The 16,746-nt window shown below is 49.0% G+C and overlaps 1 protein-coding gene across 2 annotated transcripts in view; it reads right to left on the bottom strand.

Annotated features, from left to right (window-relative positions):
- Positions 1-16,746, bottom strand: part of ME2 (malic enzyme 2) — a 35,432-nt gene that overhangs the window by 11,717 nt on the left and 6,969 nt on the right. For both annotated transcript variants that reach the window (XM_005528099.3, XM_088054166.1), the window contains exons 3-12: positions 9,200-9,333; positions 7,173-7,322; positions 6,155-6,230; positions 5,669-5,830; positions 5,103-5,206; positions 4,719-4,828; positions 4,512-4,609; positions 2,561-2,674; positions 2,356-2,470; positions 75-217 (exon numbers count right to left, since the gene is read on the bottom strand). In XM_005528099.3, the coding sequence (XP_005528156.1) occupies positions 75-217; positions 2,356-2,470; positions 2,561-2,674; positions 4,512-4,609; positions 4,719-4,828; positions 5,103-5,206; positions 5,669-5,830; positions 6,155-6,230; positions 7,173-7,322; positions 9,200-9,333 (1,206 nt within the window). The remainder of the gene's footprint in view (positions 1-74; positions 218-2,355; positions 2,471-2,560; positions 2,675-4,511; positions 4,610-4,718; positions 4,829-5,102; positions 5,207-5,668; positions 5,831-6,154; positions 6,231-7,172; positions 7,323-9,199; positions 9,334-16,746) is intronic.

Below are 16,746 nucleotides of genomic sequence, written 5' to 3'. Positions count from 1 at the left end.
AAGCAGGAACAGAGCTGAGTGTGAGCTGTGGTGCTGAGACGCCGTGCCAGCACCCAGAGCAGAGGTTTACACACCTCAGTCGTGGTGTACGCCTCCTCTGCCGTGCACTCGGCCTTCACCGTGGGGTTGCTCAGCGCGAATATGATGGGTCGCTCGTTGATGGAAGCCATGGCTTTCAGCACATCCTGGGAGAACAGGCGTCCTGCCCCAGCAACGCCTGCAGGAGGTGGAAACACAAAACCAGCGTCAGAACCAGCATCAGAACCAGCATCAGAACCAGCATCAGAACCAGTGTCAAAACCAGGATCCAAACCAGCATCAGAACCAGCATCAAAACCAGCGTCAAAACCAGCATCAGAACCAGCATCAGAACCAGCATCAGAACCAGGATCAGAACCAGCATCAGAACCAGCATCAGAACCAGGATCAGAACCAGGATCAGAACCAGCATCAGAACCAGGATCAGAACCAGCATCAGAACCACCATCAAAACCACCACCAAAACCAGCATCCAAACCAGCGTCAAAACCAGCATCAAAACCAGCATCAGAACCAGCATCAGAACCAGCATCAGAACCAGCATCAGAACCACCATCAAAACCACCACCAAAACCAGCATCAAACCCAGCATCAAAACCAGCATCCAAACTAGCGTCAAAACCAGCATCAGAACCACCATCAAATCCACCATCAAAACCAGAGTCAGAACCACCATCAAAACCAGCATCAAATCCACCATCAAAACCAGCATCAAATCCACCATCAAAACCAGGATCAAAACCGGTGTCAAAACGAGCATCAAAACCACCACCAAAACCACCACCAAAAGCAGCATCAAAACCAGTGTCAAAACCAGAGTCAGAACCACCATCAAAACCAGCATCAGAACCAGGATCAAAACCAGGATCAGAACCAGCATCAAAACCAGGATCCAAACCACCACCCAAACCAGCATCAAAACCAGCATCAGAACCAGGATCAAAACCAGGATCAAAACCAGCGTCTAAACCAGGATCAGAACCAGCATCAGAACCAGCGTCAGAACCAGGCTGGAGGCTCGGCTGCCCCAGGGCAGGGCACAGCCACCCTGCACGGAGCTCGTGCCAGCCCTCAGCCTCCCAGCCAGAGCCAAGCTGCTCCGGCACAATTTTTTCACAATTTCTTTCACAAAATCTTTCACAATTTCCACAGCAAGATCTCTGAGTGTGCTCCAGAAGCCCGTTTCACGTGAGCTCTTCGTATTGATGTGTACCAGTGTGATACACAGCATGAATAAATTCGTGTTAAAGTTATGATTGAACCTTCCCTGAGGAGATTGTAGTGACATGCAGCAAGGCCAACATGAATATTCGTCTGCAAGGGGCATATCTCCAAGAAACCTCCGTCTGATAAGATTGTAACGATATTCACTCATAAATACTCATCTGCAAGAAGTGTATGCCCAAGAAACCCAACGAGATTACAACATTCACAACCAAAACAGCATGAATATTTGTCTGCAAGAAGTGTGTTCCTAAGGACCCCCAAAAAGCCTGAAAACATATAAAAAGCACCCTGGGACAGTTGCGGTTTGTGAAGCAAGGTGGGGAAGTGCTGCAGAAATCCTCCTCCCTGTCTCACCTGGTGCTGTTCATCCAGCACAGCACCAAACTGATTTTTACTTATGGCTTCCTTTTTATGATTGTAATTTGATTCTAGAATGAATTTCTTCTTTTTTATTAATCAAACTGGCTAATGGTTTGTACCACCAAGAACACGGTCCTGGATAAGCAGGTGGGAATCCCAGCTTACACCAGTGCACACCTGGCACTGGGGCTCCCGACCACACCCCAACCCACAGCTACAAACACACACTACTGAAAAAACAAGTTTGTGCAGCGGCTACAAACTTGGGGGCCAGCAGCCAGAAAACCCCTTTCCTTTCCCAAATAAATCACATGGAGAGGAAACTGCAGTCAGCTCAGGAAATACCTGTAATCCTGTCTGCTCTCTGCAGATAGGCACAGCTGTAAATAAACACCTGCAGATGTCAGTGGCCTCAGGGGTGCTGCTGGGGATCTGGCAGAGTCTGACCAGAGGTGCAGACTGGGGACAGAAGGACAGAAAATACCCAAATAACTCGAGTCAGGGAGCTCCTGCAGGAAACACGCTGGTTGTGGCTGCTCTCTTTCACAAGGACACGAGGTTCAGAAGCAGCACCACAGCTTGGCACATTCTCAAGAGGAAAACTGACCTCGCATTTCCATCTTCTTTACACCAGCAGAAACGCAGGTGGCTGCCACCAAGCTCCCCGCAGCCCTGGTAGCAAAATTAAAGCAGCCAAAAACCAAATCATAGGAAAACAATGTGACTCACCGATGATAGCTGAAGGCCGAAGTACATTCACTGCCTCGACAAACGTCTTTGGTATGTGCTCTGGAGGCTGATGTGTAAATGGCTCCTGGTTGGAATCCACCTTCTGCTCTCGGCCCTGCAGAGAAAACAGCGGTTCCTCCCGTGAGAGGACGGGGAGGGCAGTGCTCACCTGTGCTGTGCCATTCCCTGCCTGGGGCACCCCTACCTGGACCAGCAAGCCGTGCTTGTCAAACATCCATATTCTCCTGTAGGCCTCCTCACAGGAAACACCGCTTTCCATCATGGCCATCACAATCAGGTTGGCAATTCCCAGGGCGGCCTGGCGGATGAAAGGACTCGTGAAACCTTGTGAACTTGTAAAAACCTTCAAAGGTTTGCAGCAGGTCACGGAAGGGGTGTGCCATCACAGCCCCACCCTGCTCAGGATCCCCACAAACACCCCTCGGCGATGCTCTGAGACACAGGAGACGTTTGCCTGGAACTGGGGAGCAGTTTCTGGGACAGCAGTGACACGTCTGCGAGCAGCACAGGAGGGACAGCCCTGCAGGGATCAGGACAGGAGGGACAGCTCTGCAGTGAGCAGCACAGGAGGGACAGCTCTGCAGTGAGCAGCACAGGAGGGACAGCTCTGCAGTGAGCAGCACAGGAGGGACAGCTCTGCAGGGATCAGGACAGGAGGGACAGCTCTGCAGTGAGCAGCACAGGAGGTGCAGCACAGGAGGGACAGCTCTGCAGGGATCAGCACAGGAGGGACAGCTCTGCAGGGATCAGCACAGGAGGGACAGCTCTGCAGTGAGCAGCACAGGAGGGACAGCTCTGCAGGGATCAGGACAGGAGGGACAGCTCTGCAGTGAGCAGCACAGGAGGGACAGCTCTGCAGGGATCAGGACAGGAGGGACAGCTCTGCAGTGAGCAGCACAGGAGGGACAGCTCTGGAGGGATCAGGACAGGAGGGACAGCTCTGCAGTGAAGCACAGGAGGGACAGCTCTGCAGGGACAGCTCTGCAGTGAGCAGCACAGGAGGTGCAGCACAGGAGGGACAGCTCTGCAGGGATCAGGACAGGAGGGACAGCTCTGCAGTGAGCAGCACAGGAGGGACAGCTCTGGAGGGATCAGGACAGGAGGGACAGCTCTGCAGTGAAGCACAGGAGGGACAGCTCTGCAGGGACAGCTCTGCAGTGAGCAGCACAGGAGGGACAGCTCTGCAGGGACAGCTCTGCAGTGAGCAGCACAGGAGGTGCAGCACAGGAGGGACAGCTCTGCAGGGGCTGCGAGCAGCACAGGAGGGGTAGATCTGCAGGGATCAGGAGAGGAGGGGCAGTTCTGCAGTGAGCAGCACAGGAGGGACAGCACAGGAGGGGCAGTTTTGCAGTGAGCAGCACAGGAGGGATCAGGACAGGAGGGACAGCTCTGCAGGGATCAGCACAGGAGGGACAGCTCTGCAGGGATCAGGACACGAGGGACAGCTCTGCAGGGGCAGCTCTGCAGCCACCCCCGGGCAGCCCAGCCCAGCAGTGCTCATCCCTCCTGCCAGGAGCCCAGCCCCGAGCTGCGTGCCCTGTGCTCCCCACCCCGGAGCAGAGGGCAGCAGCAGCAGCCTGTGCCTGGCCCCGTGTCCCTTTCCCTGGCAGCAGGAATGAGGCAGAGCGGGATGCAGAGCAGGGCTCAGCGCAGCCCCGGCCAATTACTGCCACCAGGGCCTTTCCCCAGATGGAGAACTTCTCAGATAATTAAGTTATTTTGTCAGCACCGCAGGAGCAATCGTGCTGATGCACCAAGAAGCAGCACAGTGCTGCTCCTGGCACTGCAGCACCAGTAACTGGTGCCTGCTGCAGAATGAATTAACTTGCTGGGAAAACTCCCTGTACTCCTCTCCAGTGCTATAAAAATTAACAAGGTGGTCTCACTACATCACCATTTTATGGTGAGTTTCCCTTCAAATACACATCCCTGACGCTTTTCTCAAGGCCATACAGGAAAATGAAAAATGTGAGTCCCTGCAAATGTTAAACACAGTCCTGTTTAAGCAGAGTCCTTTCTCCTAGTGCGTTTCAGCTGGCCTTACATGAAAAGTCGTGTGGTGGAATCCAGAGAAGGCAAACCGCCACGATGAGAAAATACACGTTTTAAATATCCCTGCTGCTCTCGGGACTCACCTCTCCCGCCCCAAGGAACAGCACTTTCTGGTCTGTCAGTGGTTTCCCAGTGGCTTTCTGTGCTGCCAGCAGTCCTGCCAAGGCCACCGAGGCTGTCCCTGTGGGAGCAGAGCACAGCTGAGGGCAGCTGAGCACGCCTGCACGGCAGGCTGTGGCTCTGGGGACAGTTCCTGCACGGATGTTGGGGAACACCGACCAAGGGTGTACCTTGAATGTCGTCGTTGAAGGTACAGTACTTCTCTCTGTATTTCCTCAGGAAGCGGAAAGCATTGTGGTTCCCAAAGTCCTCAAACTGGATGAGCGTGTTCTGGCCGTACCTACAGAGGATGGCAAACACCCCCATCAGAGAGAGGGAAACAGCAAACCCCGCGGGTCATCAATTATCTCTGTAAGCAGGCTGTCCTCAGGCAGAGCCCAGCAGCTCTGTCTCCGTTCCGTGCCTATTTACAGATAATGACAAGCAGCGTGTTCTAGGTCACTGAGGATGTCACTCCAGGGACAGACACACAGCCTGGCCCAGCTCCTGGCGCTTCCCTGGGTGGCTGCTCCAAGGACAGCGTGTTAGGGATGCCGTGTGCACTCCTGCCCTACCTGTCCGTGATGGCTTCCATAAATTCATCTATCAGGTCATCGTAGACCTGCGAGCGATCCCTCTTCTGGTACAGCCCCATGTAGAAGGGGTCCTTGAGGAGCGTCTGAAAGAGAGCACACCCGAGGGAGCAGCAGGTGAGCGCCCTGCCCGGCACACGGAGCTGACAGCAGCACGTCTGCTGCGCCCACGCGGCCCCTCCAACAGCCTCCAGCCTGCAATCCTCTCTCCTTTCAGCTGGCACCTGGGGCTGCTGATGGAACAAATCAATACTCTGAACAATAAACGCCTCCAATAAACCTAATTCACATCCCCAGCTTCTTCAGAGTCAGGTCAGAACTGACTGCCTACTTTGCAGTGTCCCAGCTTTCCAATTACTCCCAGATGCAACCCTTTCATGGAGAAATTAATGGGCACTTTCAGATCAGCACACAGTGAACTCCAAACCACTTAGCCTTTGCATAAAATATTCAGGTTTATCTCAAATGAAAGTGCCCAGAAAAGAAATTACTCAGTCAGAGTATGGGATGTTTTTTAAAAAAAAGCAGTTTTTATAGGGGTGACTCACTGGGTTATCAGTCCCAACGTCGATGCACACAGGCAGGCATTTATCTGGGTGTATCCCCGCACAGGCTGTGTACAAACACAGCTTTCCCACTGGAATTCCCATCCCGTACACACCCAGGTCCCCAAGACCCAATATTCTTTCTCCATCAGTGACAACGACAGCCTGATGAAAAAAAAATAAAAAAAAAAAATTTAAAAAAAGCAGGTCAAATCACGATCACTGAAATTTATAAAGATTAGTTTCGCACGGTCAAATGAAGAACAGATCACGAGGAATATTTTCCTTAACCCATAAATTTCATATTTAGGATAAAACACTGATCTTCAAGATATACATCACCTTAATTATTTGCATTCTGCCATCACCACTTAAAGAGCCAAGAATGCATTACTTAATATTTATGTTTCCATCAAATAACCAGTAAATCTTCAAAAACCCAGCTGAGATGGAATAACAAGCAGAACCTAAATCACACAGTGACAGTACCTTAACGTCGTTCTCTGGCCAGTTGTTCACAATTGACCTGATGTGGCCTCTGTCTGAGATGGAAATAAATAATCCTCTGAAAGGATAAAAAGTAAAAAAAAGAAAGAAAAAAAAAAAACAAAACAAAACAAAAAACAAGCCAGAAACATTTTGTGGGCGACAATTAGAAACTTCACCGTGCAAAACTGAATGTCAAACAGGACAATTTAAAATTCAGAGTTTTACAGCCACTGACATAAATCACTCAAAGGACAACACCTGTTCCTCCCTGGGGCAGGAACCCACCTGGAGCCACCCCTCTCGGACAGGGAGCGAGGGTTTTGTCCAGAGATCCCTTTTTCCACGCTCCCTATGTCCGGACACAGATCCTCAGACCCACAGAAGGGGCTCGGGGAGTTGGGGAATCCCCCTGGAATCACAGAGCTGTCTGGCACCTGGGAAGAGCTGGGAACGGGGCTGAGGGCCTGCACTTGGGGTGTTTAGTTACCCAATCTCTGTGTCTGCTTCCAAGTGTTTTGTTTCTCAATATAAACTGCACCCCGAGATCTATTTTAACAAACTGCTGTGGCTAGAGGACAGGAAATATTGGACGCAGGTCCGGGTTAAACACTACACACAGCTGTTTTCCATGTGGCTGGAATCAGCCTTTAATCTGGGGTCTTTTCAACCCTTATATGGCTTTTCCAACCAGGTTACCCTGATGAAGGAGCTACGTCCCCTTTGGTGGGACCAGAGAAAACACATCAGTGACATCTGTTCGTTTTGTCTGGGGAAATATTATCTCTCTACAATAACACAATTCCTGAGAGAAACCGTTCCCAGGAACTGCTCCCTGGGAACAGATGAGCCCGTGACAGGCTGGAATTTCTCCCAGATGAAACGCTGCCCACAAACTCCCGCTTGCCCCGAGTGGGCACGCGCCCGGCGTGGCTGAACCGGAACGAGCACGGAACGAGGCACTTGCGAAGGCGAGGTGGAGGCGGAGGAAATGGCCAGGCACGGTGATTCCTGTCCTTACTTGGGCCTCCTGAAGATGTGTCCGTACTGGGAGCAGGCCAGGCCCACCGTCGGGGTGTACACGATGGGCATCAGGCGCTCGATGTCGTCCTGCAGCACCCTGTAGAACAGCTTCTCGTTCCTCTCCTGGATGCCCATGATGTAGATGTACCTGCGGCGGATGGGCACGGGGGAAAACAGCCCTGAGCGCCTCCTGCTCCCCTCGGGACAGGCTCCCGGGGGGAAAGGGGAGCGGGACGACAGCCAGACAGCCAGCAGCACACCACGCCCCGTGGTTAAAGACAACCCGCGGAATTGCTGCAGCGGGGAGCCTCGTTAGTGCCACAGACACAATTAGAGCTGTTAGAAGTGGATATCATGTTATCGGCTTTTTGCAAGTATTGTAATATTGTATGTATAATGTATAATGTATATATGTATTATATATGTATATATATGTATTATGTCTATAATGTATGTGTAATATTATAAGATTAGAAAATTCAGCTGCAATAATATATTCTTCTTTATTTCTGTTATTAATGAAACTTAGGAATAGTGGTATAATACATGTATGTTAAGCTATGACATAGCATGAAAACAAAAACTACTTTTGTCTGTGTAACCCAAAGACTGAAAAAGATAGCTGGAAACTTCTTTTTCTTTTGTAAACTCTCTTATCCAGATGAAGACAGCAGTGACCAGAACTCTGGGGGGAGGAATTTATTGCATTTCTGGTATCAGAGAATGTAAATCTCGATGGTGCCAAGAAGATTGATCTTCTTGGGGAAGGGGGCAAGAGAAAACTGAACAGAAGAACCCCAAAGATCCTGAGAAGAATGTATGAATATGCCTGAGAATTTATGGATATGTAGTAGGATTCTGTTTTTAAGGGACAATCCTTTGTTAGTAAGGTGAATGCAGAGACACCCGGCCCTATCTGTATACTTTATTTTTTTCTCCTAATTGTTTTTTTTTTATTAAATTTTTAAATTCTATAAAAATTACGTGCACCTCGTTTTTCACAGAGCCAAAGAATCTCTCATCCGAAAAACGTGCCTCGTGACTCCCAACGCCAACACACACAGGGCAGCTCTGCCACAGAGTTCACTCTGAAGGACTCGGGTGGGTGTGTGAATTAAACCTGAATTTCTGCTAATTTACCCCCCAATTTACTGCGCATCAACCCATGTCCAGTCCTGCTGACCCGAGGACATAAAGATAATGAATTAGCAATTTGCCTCGGGCTACAGCAGCCGGGCACTCGGCCAGTACAGATGGCAGGACCGCTTTGGACCGGCAAGTGACATGATGTGGATTGAAGAGCCAATCTTTCAGCTCTGATGAGAACAAAAGAGCTTTGATGTGGTCCAGCGAGCCCCAAACCACCCCAGCTCTCCTCTTGCCTGTGTATTTTTACAGGCAGAGATAAATAAAGATGACGTGAAAACGGCAACGGGATGCTAAAAACACGGCACGCTAAAATAACAGACGGCAAAGTCCTTTGCGGTTTGCCAAACCAGTGGGTGAAGTAATGAAAGATGTAAAAAAAAAATACACATGATGGGACTTAAAATTCTGCTCTGGTAGCTCCTTTTGAGCAGTAACCACTGCACATGTCAAACACAGGTTTTGGTATCTCAAACGCTCAATTTACTTTCATTATCAGACATTTTTATAGAATGGGCCGAGTGCCACCTGCTGTGCTCCAGCAACCTGCCACTCCCTCTTACAGGTCACAGAAATACCTATTCCAGGTTAAAGGCAGGTTTGCAGCTTTGTTACTCATTTTCACACATTCTCTTTTGCTGTTTTATGACATGGAATATTGGGGGGGGGGGAAAAACAAACCCCAAACTAAACTTCCCAACCACATTTAACCACAGGATGAAAGCGGTTTTCTGTGCCAAAGTAACAGCCAGGAACTGGAAAAACCCAGCGGAGGCACCAGAGGCTTTGGTTATCCCCACGCAGCATTCCCACATTTCCACCTCGTTCCCAGCCCCAAAATTCCCCTTCACCACAGGACAAGGCCGGAGCAGCACTTACTTTTCCAAGGGGTCAGTCATTTTTGCCAAATTCTTGTGGAAGCGCAAGGCTTGGATGTCTTGTGTCTCTATTTTGGGAGGTAGGAGTCCCTGCAGCCCAAGCATCTGTCGCTCGTGCAGGGTGAAGGCCATGCCCTGAAAAACGAGAGGTGAGCAGCAGTTACCGATTCCCGCTCCAGGAATTCCCTTTTCTAGGAAACCACTCCGCTTTTTCGCCCTTTTCTGGCCGCAGGGTTTGGGTGTGTTTGCCTCTTGCCGGGGTTTTGTGGCTACCCCTTCGGGCCACAGCTTGCCCACAGCCCCGAGCCCTCGTGGCCAGGTTTGGTTCCGCTGCAAACGGATTAAAAGTGAAATAACAGCTGCTGTTGAACCGTTTCACCAGGCCGGCCCCTGCAGCCACAGACAGCAGCATTCAGCCAAAATTTTCATCTGAATCGCTCCGTTTGCTGCTCTTTTCTGCACACACACACAGCAGCACAGACAAGCTGCCCCAAACGCTCCCACTAAGATCGCAGCTCAACCCAAATACTTCCTTTTCACTTCTCACATTTGCATTTTGGGACAGACCCCATCTGTTTATCTGCTCCCAAAGAGCAGCAGTGGTGGCAAACTGGGAGAGTTCAGCTGCAACATCTGCCCGTTCTTCTCCGTTTGGGAGATGGAGGATGAAAAGTTTAAGTTTATTGACTTTCACTGCCAAGTTATAAAAAAAAAAAAAAAAAAAAAATTAAAAAGCTTTCTAAGGTTTGCTTTATGCCTTGTAATTACAGTTCAAATTCCTCCAGCCATCAGAAAGGTCAGAGAATCAGAATATCCAGAATATCCTGGAAGGTCAGGATAGGAAGGAACAGGAAGGATCATCCAGGTTCAACTCCTCAGCTGACAAGAAAAAAAAAAAATCATAATTCCACTTGACAATAAAGGCATAAATTCAGATCAGAATGCAAAATATTTTCACCTCTGTTGATGTGAGAACAGACTCGTCACAGGTATTTGTAGAACTACGCCCATACACAAAAAGTTCTAGAAAAGCCTAGTTGTGGTATAATTGATCACACCTGACTGGTTTCTAAACAATTCTCCTTAGAGAAAAAAAATCCCACCATTAAAATAATTACAATTTTTACATGATTTTTCTCTTTCCTATTCAATACCAGTTGTTTTGACTACATTGACTAAAGCAGCCCACCTGCTTTTCTGTACTGATTCTACACTGTGCTCTACAGTAATAAAATACTTGAAAAGTTAGAAAGCAAAGGAAAAATAAAAACAACCCAACCCCAAAAAACTTCGGTGTTTTGCCTTCTTGCAGAAAACTCCATGTATTTAACCCTAAAATAAATCTGTTTTTCTCTGTATTTATTTCCATGTCTGCCAACCCTTTGTGTAATAGATCTGACAGTAAATGCTGGTTTCAATTTAACCTTTTAGGACAGTAGAGTTTTTCTACAAGGAGTCAGGTTTGCAAACCACTGTCTTCTTTCCCACTCTAATTGCTACTCTCCAGTATTCTTCCAACAGTAAATACAAATAAACTTCAGATGACAGTTCATTATTCAAGTTTTTAACCTTGCCGCTGGTTTTTGGGGGGGTTGATTTTAATTTTTTGGTTTTTTTTTTTGCTGAGGTGTACCAGTCACTTTAGCCACCTTAGTGGTATTTTTTTCAAAAAACTGATCTGGATAATCCAACATTTCCACGAAGAGCACAACCACGTGAACAGCACTGACACCAGAGAAAAACCCAGGGAAACACGCTCAGGGTGCCACAGAGGTTTTTCTGTGTGCTGCAAAGCCTGAGCCCCACCTCGTGCGTACTTCACAATATATAATAATATAATAATAATACAATAAAATACGAATTCTCTGCCAGCCAAAATGCATCCCCCACACAGAATCCTCTCAGCTCTCTTCCCTTTCCTTCCACAACCCCCCAGCTCGCTGCCATGAGTGTTTAATAACTTCTAAATTCTAAATTTAAATTCTAAACAACTTTCGAATTTTAAATTTAAATTAAATTTTAAATTCAACCTTTTAAAAGCAGCCCTTTCTTGCAGCGCAGACTTAGGCCTGGAGGCCGAGCACAGCTGGCAAACATTTGTGGTGTGTTACTTCAGGCAGCACAGAAACAAAAACGATGCCCAAACGTTGAGAGCGTTTAGAGGAAGAAGAAGGAGGAGGAGGAGGAGAAGAGAAGTTTATTCTCTGGTCAGCAGGGCTGCTGGAGTTCAGTGGAAAGCCAGGCTCCCCTCACTGGCTACTCTGATATTTTACTGTAAACCAAGGGAAATCCTTCCCTGCCAAAACCTACAGCCTGCCCTCCAGAAATCCTCAAGTCCTGTAAAAATCTTGTGATTCCCACTATTAGTTTGGCACGGGAACGTGGCTTTTCCCAGCTCCCCTGCAGGGTGGAACCTCTGCCCTTAAACCACCTGGACATGCCCCAGTAACAGCCAGGAGCCCTGAGCCTGTTCCAAGCAGAACATTCTGCATCAATCTTCATTCAGTTTATTCACATTCTTTCCTGTTTGCAGGCAACCTGGGTGCTCAATGTCGCTGGAGCTACAGTAACATCCAACAGGGTGAATTTTTAAGTAACACTAAGTACTTTCAGCTGTTGATTTACATGACAATTACATCTTAGCGTATCCAAAGAGCTTTCATTTCTGCTTAGGCCTAAATCAGGAATCAGAAGAGCATCAGCCTTCACACAGAAATCCAGTCCTTTTTTCCAGCTGGAACAGAACAAGCTCAGTCCAGAGCAGTGAGACAAAAACCCCTGAGCCCTTCTAGCACTTGCTGTAATCTCTGTCCATGAGCGTGAGCTTGTTTTGGGGTTTGGGTTTAGATGTGGATTTGGGACTGCCTGCCCAGTATCCCCTGGGATGGAGCTGTCAGACCCCCAGCACCCTTCCAGCACATCGGGAGCCACGCAGCCCGGCACCGGTGCCACCCAAGGGTCCCCCCAGCCTTAATCCCCGGGATTAAGGGCTCGAGCACTCCTGCAGTCTGGGTTCAAGCAGCAGGGATCCCTTTCTGCGGCTCTGAGCCCCGACTTTCACTCCCATTAGTGGCCTTAATCCGCCTGGGATATCCAGCACGGATAAAGCATCCCAGAGAAACACCCCACAGGTTCATTAATTAACGCTCAAAGGACAAATCCACCTCGACAAAACCCCTGTTCTGCTGGGAGGGGGAATGCAAAACGCCACCGGGGCGAAACGTTGGCCGTGTTTTAGTTAAACTCACACTGAACCACCGTGAACTTTAATCCACAAACCCTGGCAGTGGGATCCCGCAGCACAAAGCCAGTGCTGCTATAAATACCAGCACAGACAAGTTCTCGCTGCCTGCTCCGCGTGCAGCAGCCCGGATGCTGCAAGCTGGATTTTTATAGCACCGCTGAGCGAGTAGTTCTGAGAGGTTTCCACGCAGAGAACAGGTACTGGTGGTGAGTCCTCCCCGCCTGCAGTCTTGCAGCCAGGTGTATAAAAAAGAGTGTACTTTTAACCAACCCTGAATGTCCTCATATGCAGCAAAAACCCCATCCAGGGCTCCTGATAAAGGTGTACATATGGTTTATATCCAAACATGCCACTGCTTAGAAAATTAGTTACTCTACTTCACCAAAGATTTGGTTTCCTTGTAAGTCCTAGGAATCGTTGGAACAGATTCAGCAGTGTAGCACAGCCTTTGAAGCAGCATCATAAACAACTTGAAAATAAAATAGGTTTTATGCTGGATTGTGGGCTGCTTCTCTTGACTTTGCTCCCTTGGGCTAAACACAAAGTTCACTATTGCACAAGATGCCTCCACTGCAAATTAATAAAGTTCATTCATAAGAATCAAAGGTATCTTTGCTATCTCTACCAGAGATTAAAAGCTTATATAAGAACAGGGTCAGAACACGAAATTCTCTCCTGATTTCTTTTGTCCTTCGTTTTCAAGCCCAATTCTGTACCTTTATCCTGGCAGAAGCAGCACAGCCTGTACCCTGGCAGGTGTCCTGGCTGTGTCCTGGCTGACACAGCAGTGCCCTGTGACACGACCTGCATCTCCATCAGATCTCCGAGCACCTCCAGCTCCGGGAGCCCCTCGGGGGCAGCCAGGTGTGAACCTGGCTGTGACCCACAGCTGTGCCCTCTGCTAACCAAGTGGACGCAGCTGGGAGCACTCCCTGCAGGAAAGGGGAAGAGGCAGGAGCAGAAAGCCCTCGCTCCCAGCCTCTCCTGGGTACGTTTTCCACAGTTAGGCCGAGCTGCGCGCTGCAGATCACGAGGGTGATGATTGAAATGGCATCCCTGAAGGCCCCGGGGACATCTCTGTAAACTGCTGTTTTTCCAGCTGAGCAGATGTGGCTGCCCCTGCCCTCCTTTCAGGGCATTGATCCCACAATAAAACCCCAAGGCAGTGCCCTTCCCTCCTCCCGCCATCCCCCAGCCCCCAGGTGCCCAGCAGAACACCTGGCCCAAGGTAAGAGAGGTTTGGGACTCTCCCACCATCCCCCAGCCCCCAGGTGCCCAGCAGAACACCTGGCCCAAGGTAAGAGAGGTTTGGGACTCTCCCACCAGCCCCCAGGTGCCCAGCACAACACCTGGCCCAAGGTAAGAGAGGTTTGGGACCCTCCCAGCACCTCGGGCAGCTGGTTACACATTAAACAGCTCCAGGTTCCCAGGTGCAGCAATCCCTTTGGAGAGCACGCAGATGCCAGGGGAGCTGTACAACCTGCGGGATCAAACTCTGGGAACCCCTCTGTCCCCAAAGCAGCCGGGCAGGACACGGGCAGGACACGGGCAGGACACTGCACGGCGGGGGAATCCCGGGGGGTGTGCACGGCTCCTGTCGCTTCCTGACCACAAACTGATCACAACCCTTCCAGCACTGCTCCTCTCAGCACCTGCATTCCCTCCCCACAGCCTGTCTGTCCTGCTTTCCCCAGCAAGGCACCGCCTGTCCCACGCCCTGGCTGCTCAACCCACCTGAATCTAAAACGTTTTAAAATAAATTAAGTGTTTCAAAACCAGCATGGTGAGAAAGGGAAGGGAGCATCTGCTTTTACATCTTCAAGGTCATACAATCTTTTCTTTACATTCTCCCGTCCTATCCCTTTTATTTTGTTCAAGTAGTTTTTACTTTGGTTAGGTTTTTTTTTTTTTCTGTTTATTTTTTTCATTCTGAATCGGAAACGTACTGTTAGGGTATTTCCCACAAGTCAGTGAGGTCATGCACAAGTCTGCTAAGAAAATTGTCTCTTTACATAATTTAAATTTATCGGAGTTTGTGAAAGGTGTGCATGAAAATAAATTGGGGTGAAAAAGCTGTGAATTAACAGAGATGAAACTGTGAGCAAAATGTAACATTTGAGAAGATGACCACCTGTGTGAAAGATAAGACACTGGTAAAACTACTCAGGATCAGAGTGCGATTATTAACCAGTGAATGTTTCTTTAACATTTATCACACATTTCCATGCACACACCTATCGCTGTTTCCAGGCACATACATACACACAAATATGTGCATGTATAAACCATGTGATTTCACACTGAACCAAAAATCTGAGAGGCACTGTCAGTGCAGGGGGAGTTTGTGGACACCAGGAGGAATTTCCCCATGGCTCAGATGGCCAGGATTTGGAAGGTCTGGAGTGCCCGTCCCTGTCCGAGGAGGGCCTGAGTGGCGCTCAGGGCTCTGGGGACAAGGTGGGGATCGGGTGACAGGCTGGACTGGGTGGTCTGGGAGGGCTTTTCCAGCCTCGGTGTTCCTGGGATTGTGTGATAAGCTAACAGAGGAACAGAGTCACTGCTCCTGGGCTAATGGAACCCACCGTACAAAACACAACCACACACCACTACGAGAACCGATGCCACAACCAACATCACCATCTAAAGTGCACCGGGAAGTGTCACCGGTTACTCCGCCACAGAAAGCGAACACGCAGGTAACGCTACAGGTACTTCCAGTGGGGACAGGGACACTGATGGCACTCCATGTGGCAGAACACACACCACCAGAGCTGCTGCAGGAGACAGCCAAGGGTGGGCAAGAAAAGAAAACAAAACTGTCAGGGAAAAACCTACTCCAGCGGCAAAGAGCAGCAGATTGGTTTGCACAAGGGTGAGGGCTGGTTCCTGCCCCTGATGCTGTCCTTCTGCAGCTCTTGTTTTAGGGACACGTGCCTTAGGGGAGACCAAATGTTCTGCAGAGTTGATAGAGGATGTAAAAATTATATGTAATCAAGTAAAACATGATAATCTCAACAAGCTGACAGCAAGAGATAACACCCTTTATCTGTTTCTGTACGTAGATAATATATATACACACGTGTGGGGCAGCAGGGGTAAAGTACTCAGTGTGTTTAATAAATCATTGATGTCTCTGCTGAATATCCAAAATGCACTTCCACACAGATATTGCATCCAGCAGTGTCAGTGAGCTCACTGATCCAACAGGCGTCAGCAGGAAGGACAGGCTGATACAGCACAGACAAACTAATGCACAACGGGGCTCCCTCTCACAAGTCTAACTTCTTGGAGGCATTAAAAAATTCAAAAGATCAATTGCCATTTACCAGAAGCTCCCTATTCCCTTCTACTCCTCAAGAAAGAAACTGCTTTGGGCTCAGGCCAGCAGAGAATTCCAGGGTTAAAACAAAAGGAAAATGGAAGGATATTACCACTAGAAAAACAGTAAGAAATGGCCTATTGTTCTTGTTTCTGAATACTGTTGCATAATCAGCATTTGGAAAAGCTTACAGGGGTTGAAGTAATTTCCACTGGCGTGTCAAAGTCTTTAGAGCTCTCAGAAAGTCTCGAGATAATCTGATCTTGACAAATCACATCAATTTACTCTTTTCTCCTTCCCTGACACAGCAATCTCAATTTTAGTTTTGCAGCCAGCCAATCTCTCCCTTCCACAGCTCTCTCTCTCTCTCTAGGCAGCGTGGATTCGTGCAGGACTGAGGCATCTCGCACTCTGCTGTCCAGGGAGGAAAGGGAAGGGGAAAAGAACCCAGCTCCACCGCTCAGGAAATGCCCTGTCACACACAGGTAGATTTGCCACCTTTCTCGACCACTTTCAGACATGCCCTCAACTGATTTCTTACCAGTTTTAATTTACACATTCATGGCCTCAAGATGCCTCATGGCCACTACAACTCCAGCAGGGGAAAAAAAAAAAAAAGGAAGAAGAGGTTGAGGATGGGTTTATGGAAACTGGAAGAGTTTTGTGGAGGGAACAAAGAGTTACTTTTGTGTAAGTCTGCCGCAATGCATGGAATTAACATGATATCTCTACCTCCCAGTTAGCTCCCATGGAGGTTTATTTTTAGATGCTCTTTCGGGCTCTGCAGAGGAATGTTTCTTAGGTGATGTGACTCAGTCCCAATTCTCAGTCCTCCAGGAAAAGGGCCAGGGCTAGGACAGAGAGGCTAACGCCTTCAGTGACCAGCAGAATTCAGAACCAACTTTTGCAAAGCCTGAGCACAGGCTCAGGCCTCCCTCTCTCTGCCCCGCAGGCAGTCAGCCAGGCAGCGCCAGCAGCCCCTGCT

This window comes from Pseudopodoces humilis, chromosome 4 (assembly GCF_049639895.1).
Source record: "Pseudopodoces humilis isolate 2021_Gansu_Grassland_sample_001 chromosome 4, ASM4963989v1, whole genome shotgun sequence".
Lineage (NCBI taxonomy): Eukaryota > Metazoa > Chordata > Aves > Passeriformes > Paridae > Pseudopodoces > Pseudopodoces humilis.
Note: the sequence above shows the minus strand (reverse complement) of the source record. Positions and strands in the feature narration are given on the sequence as shown.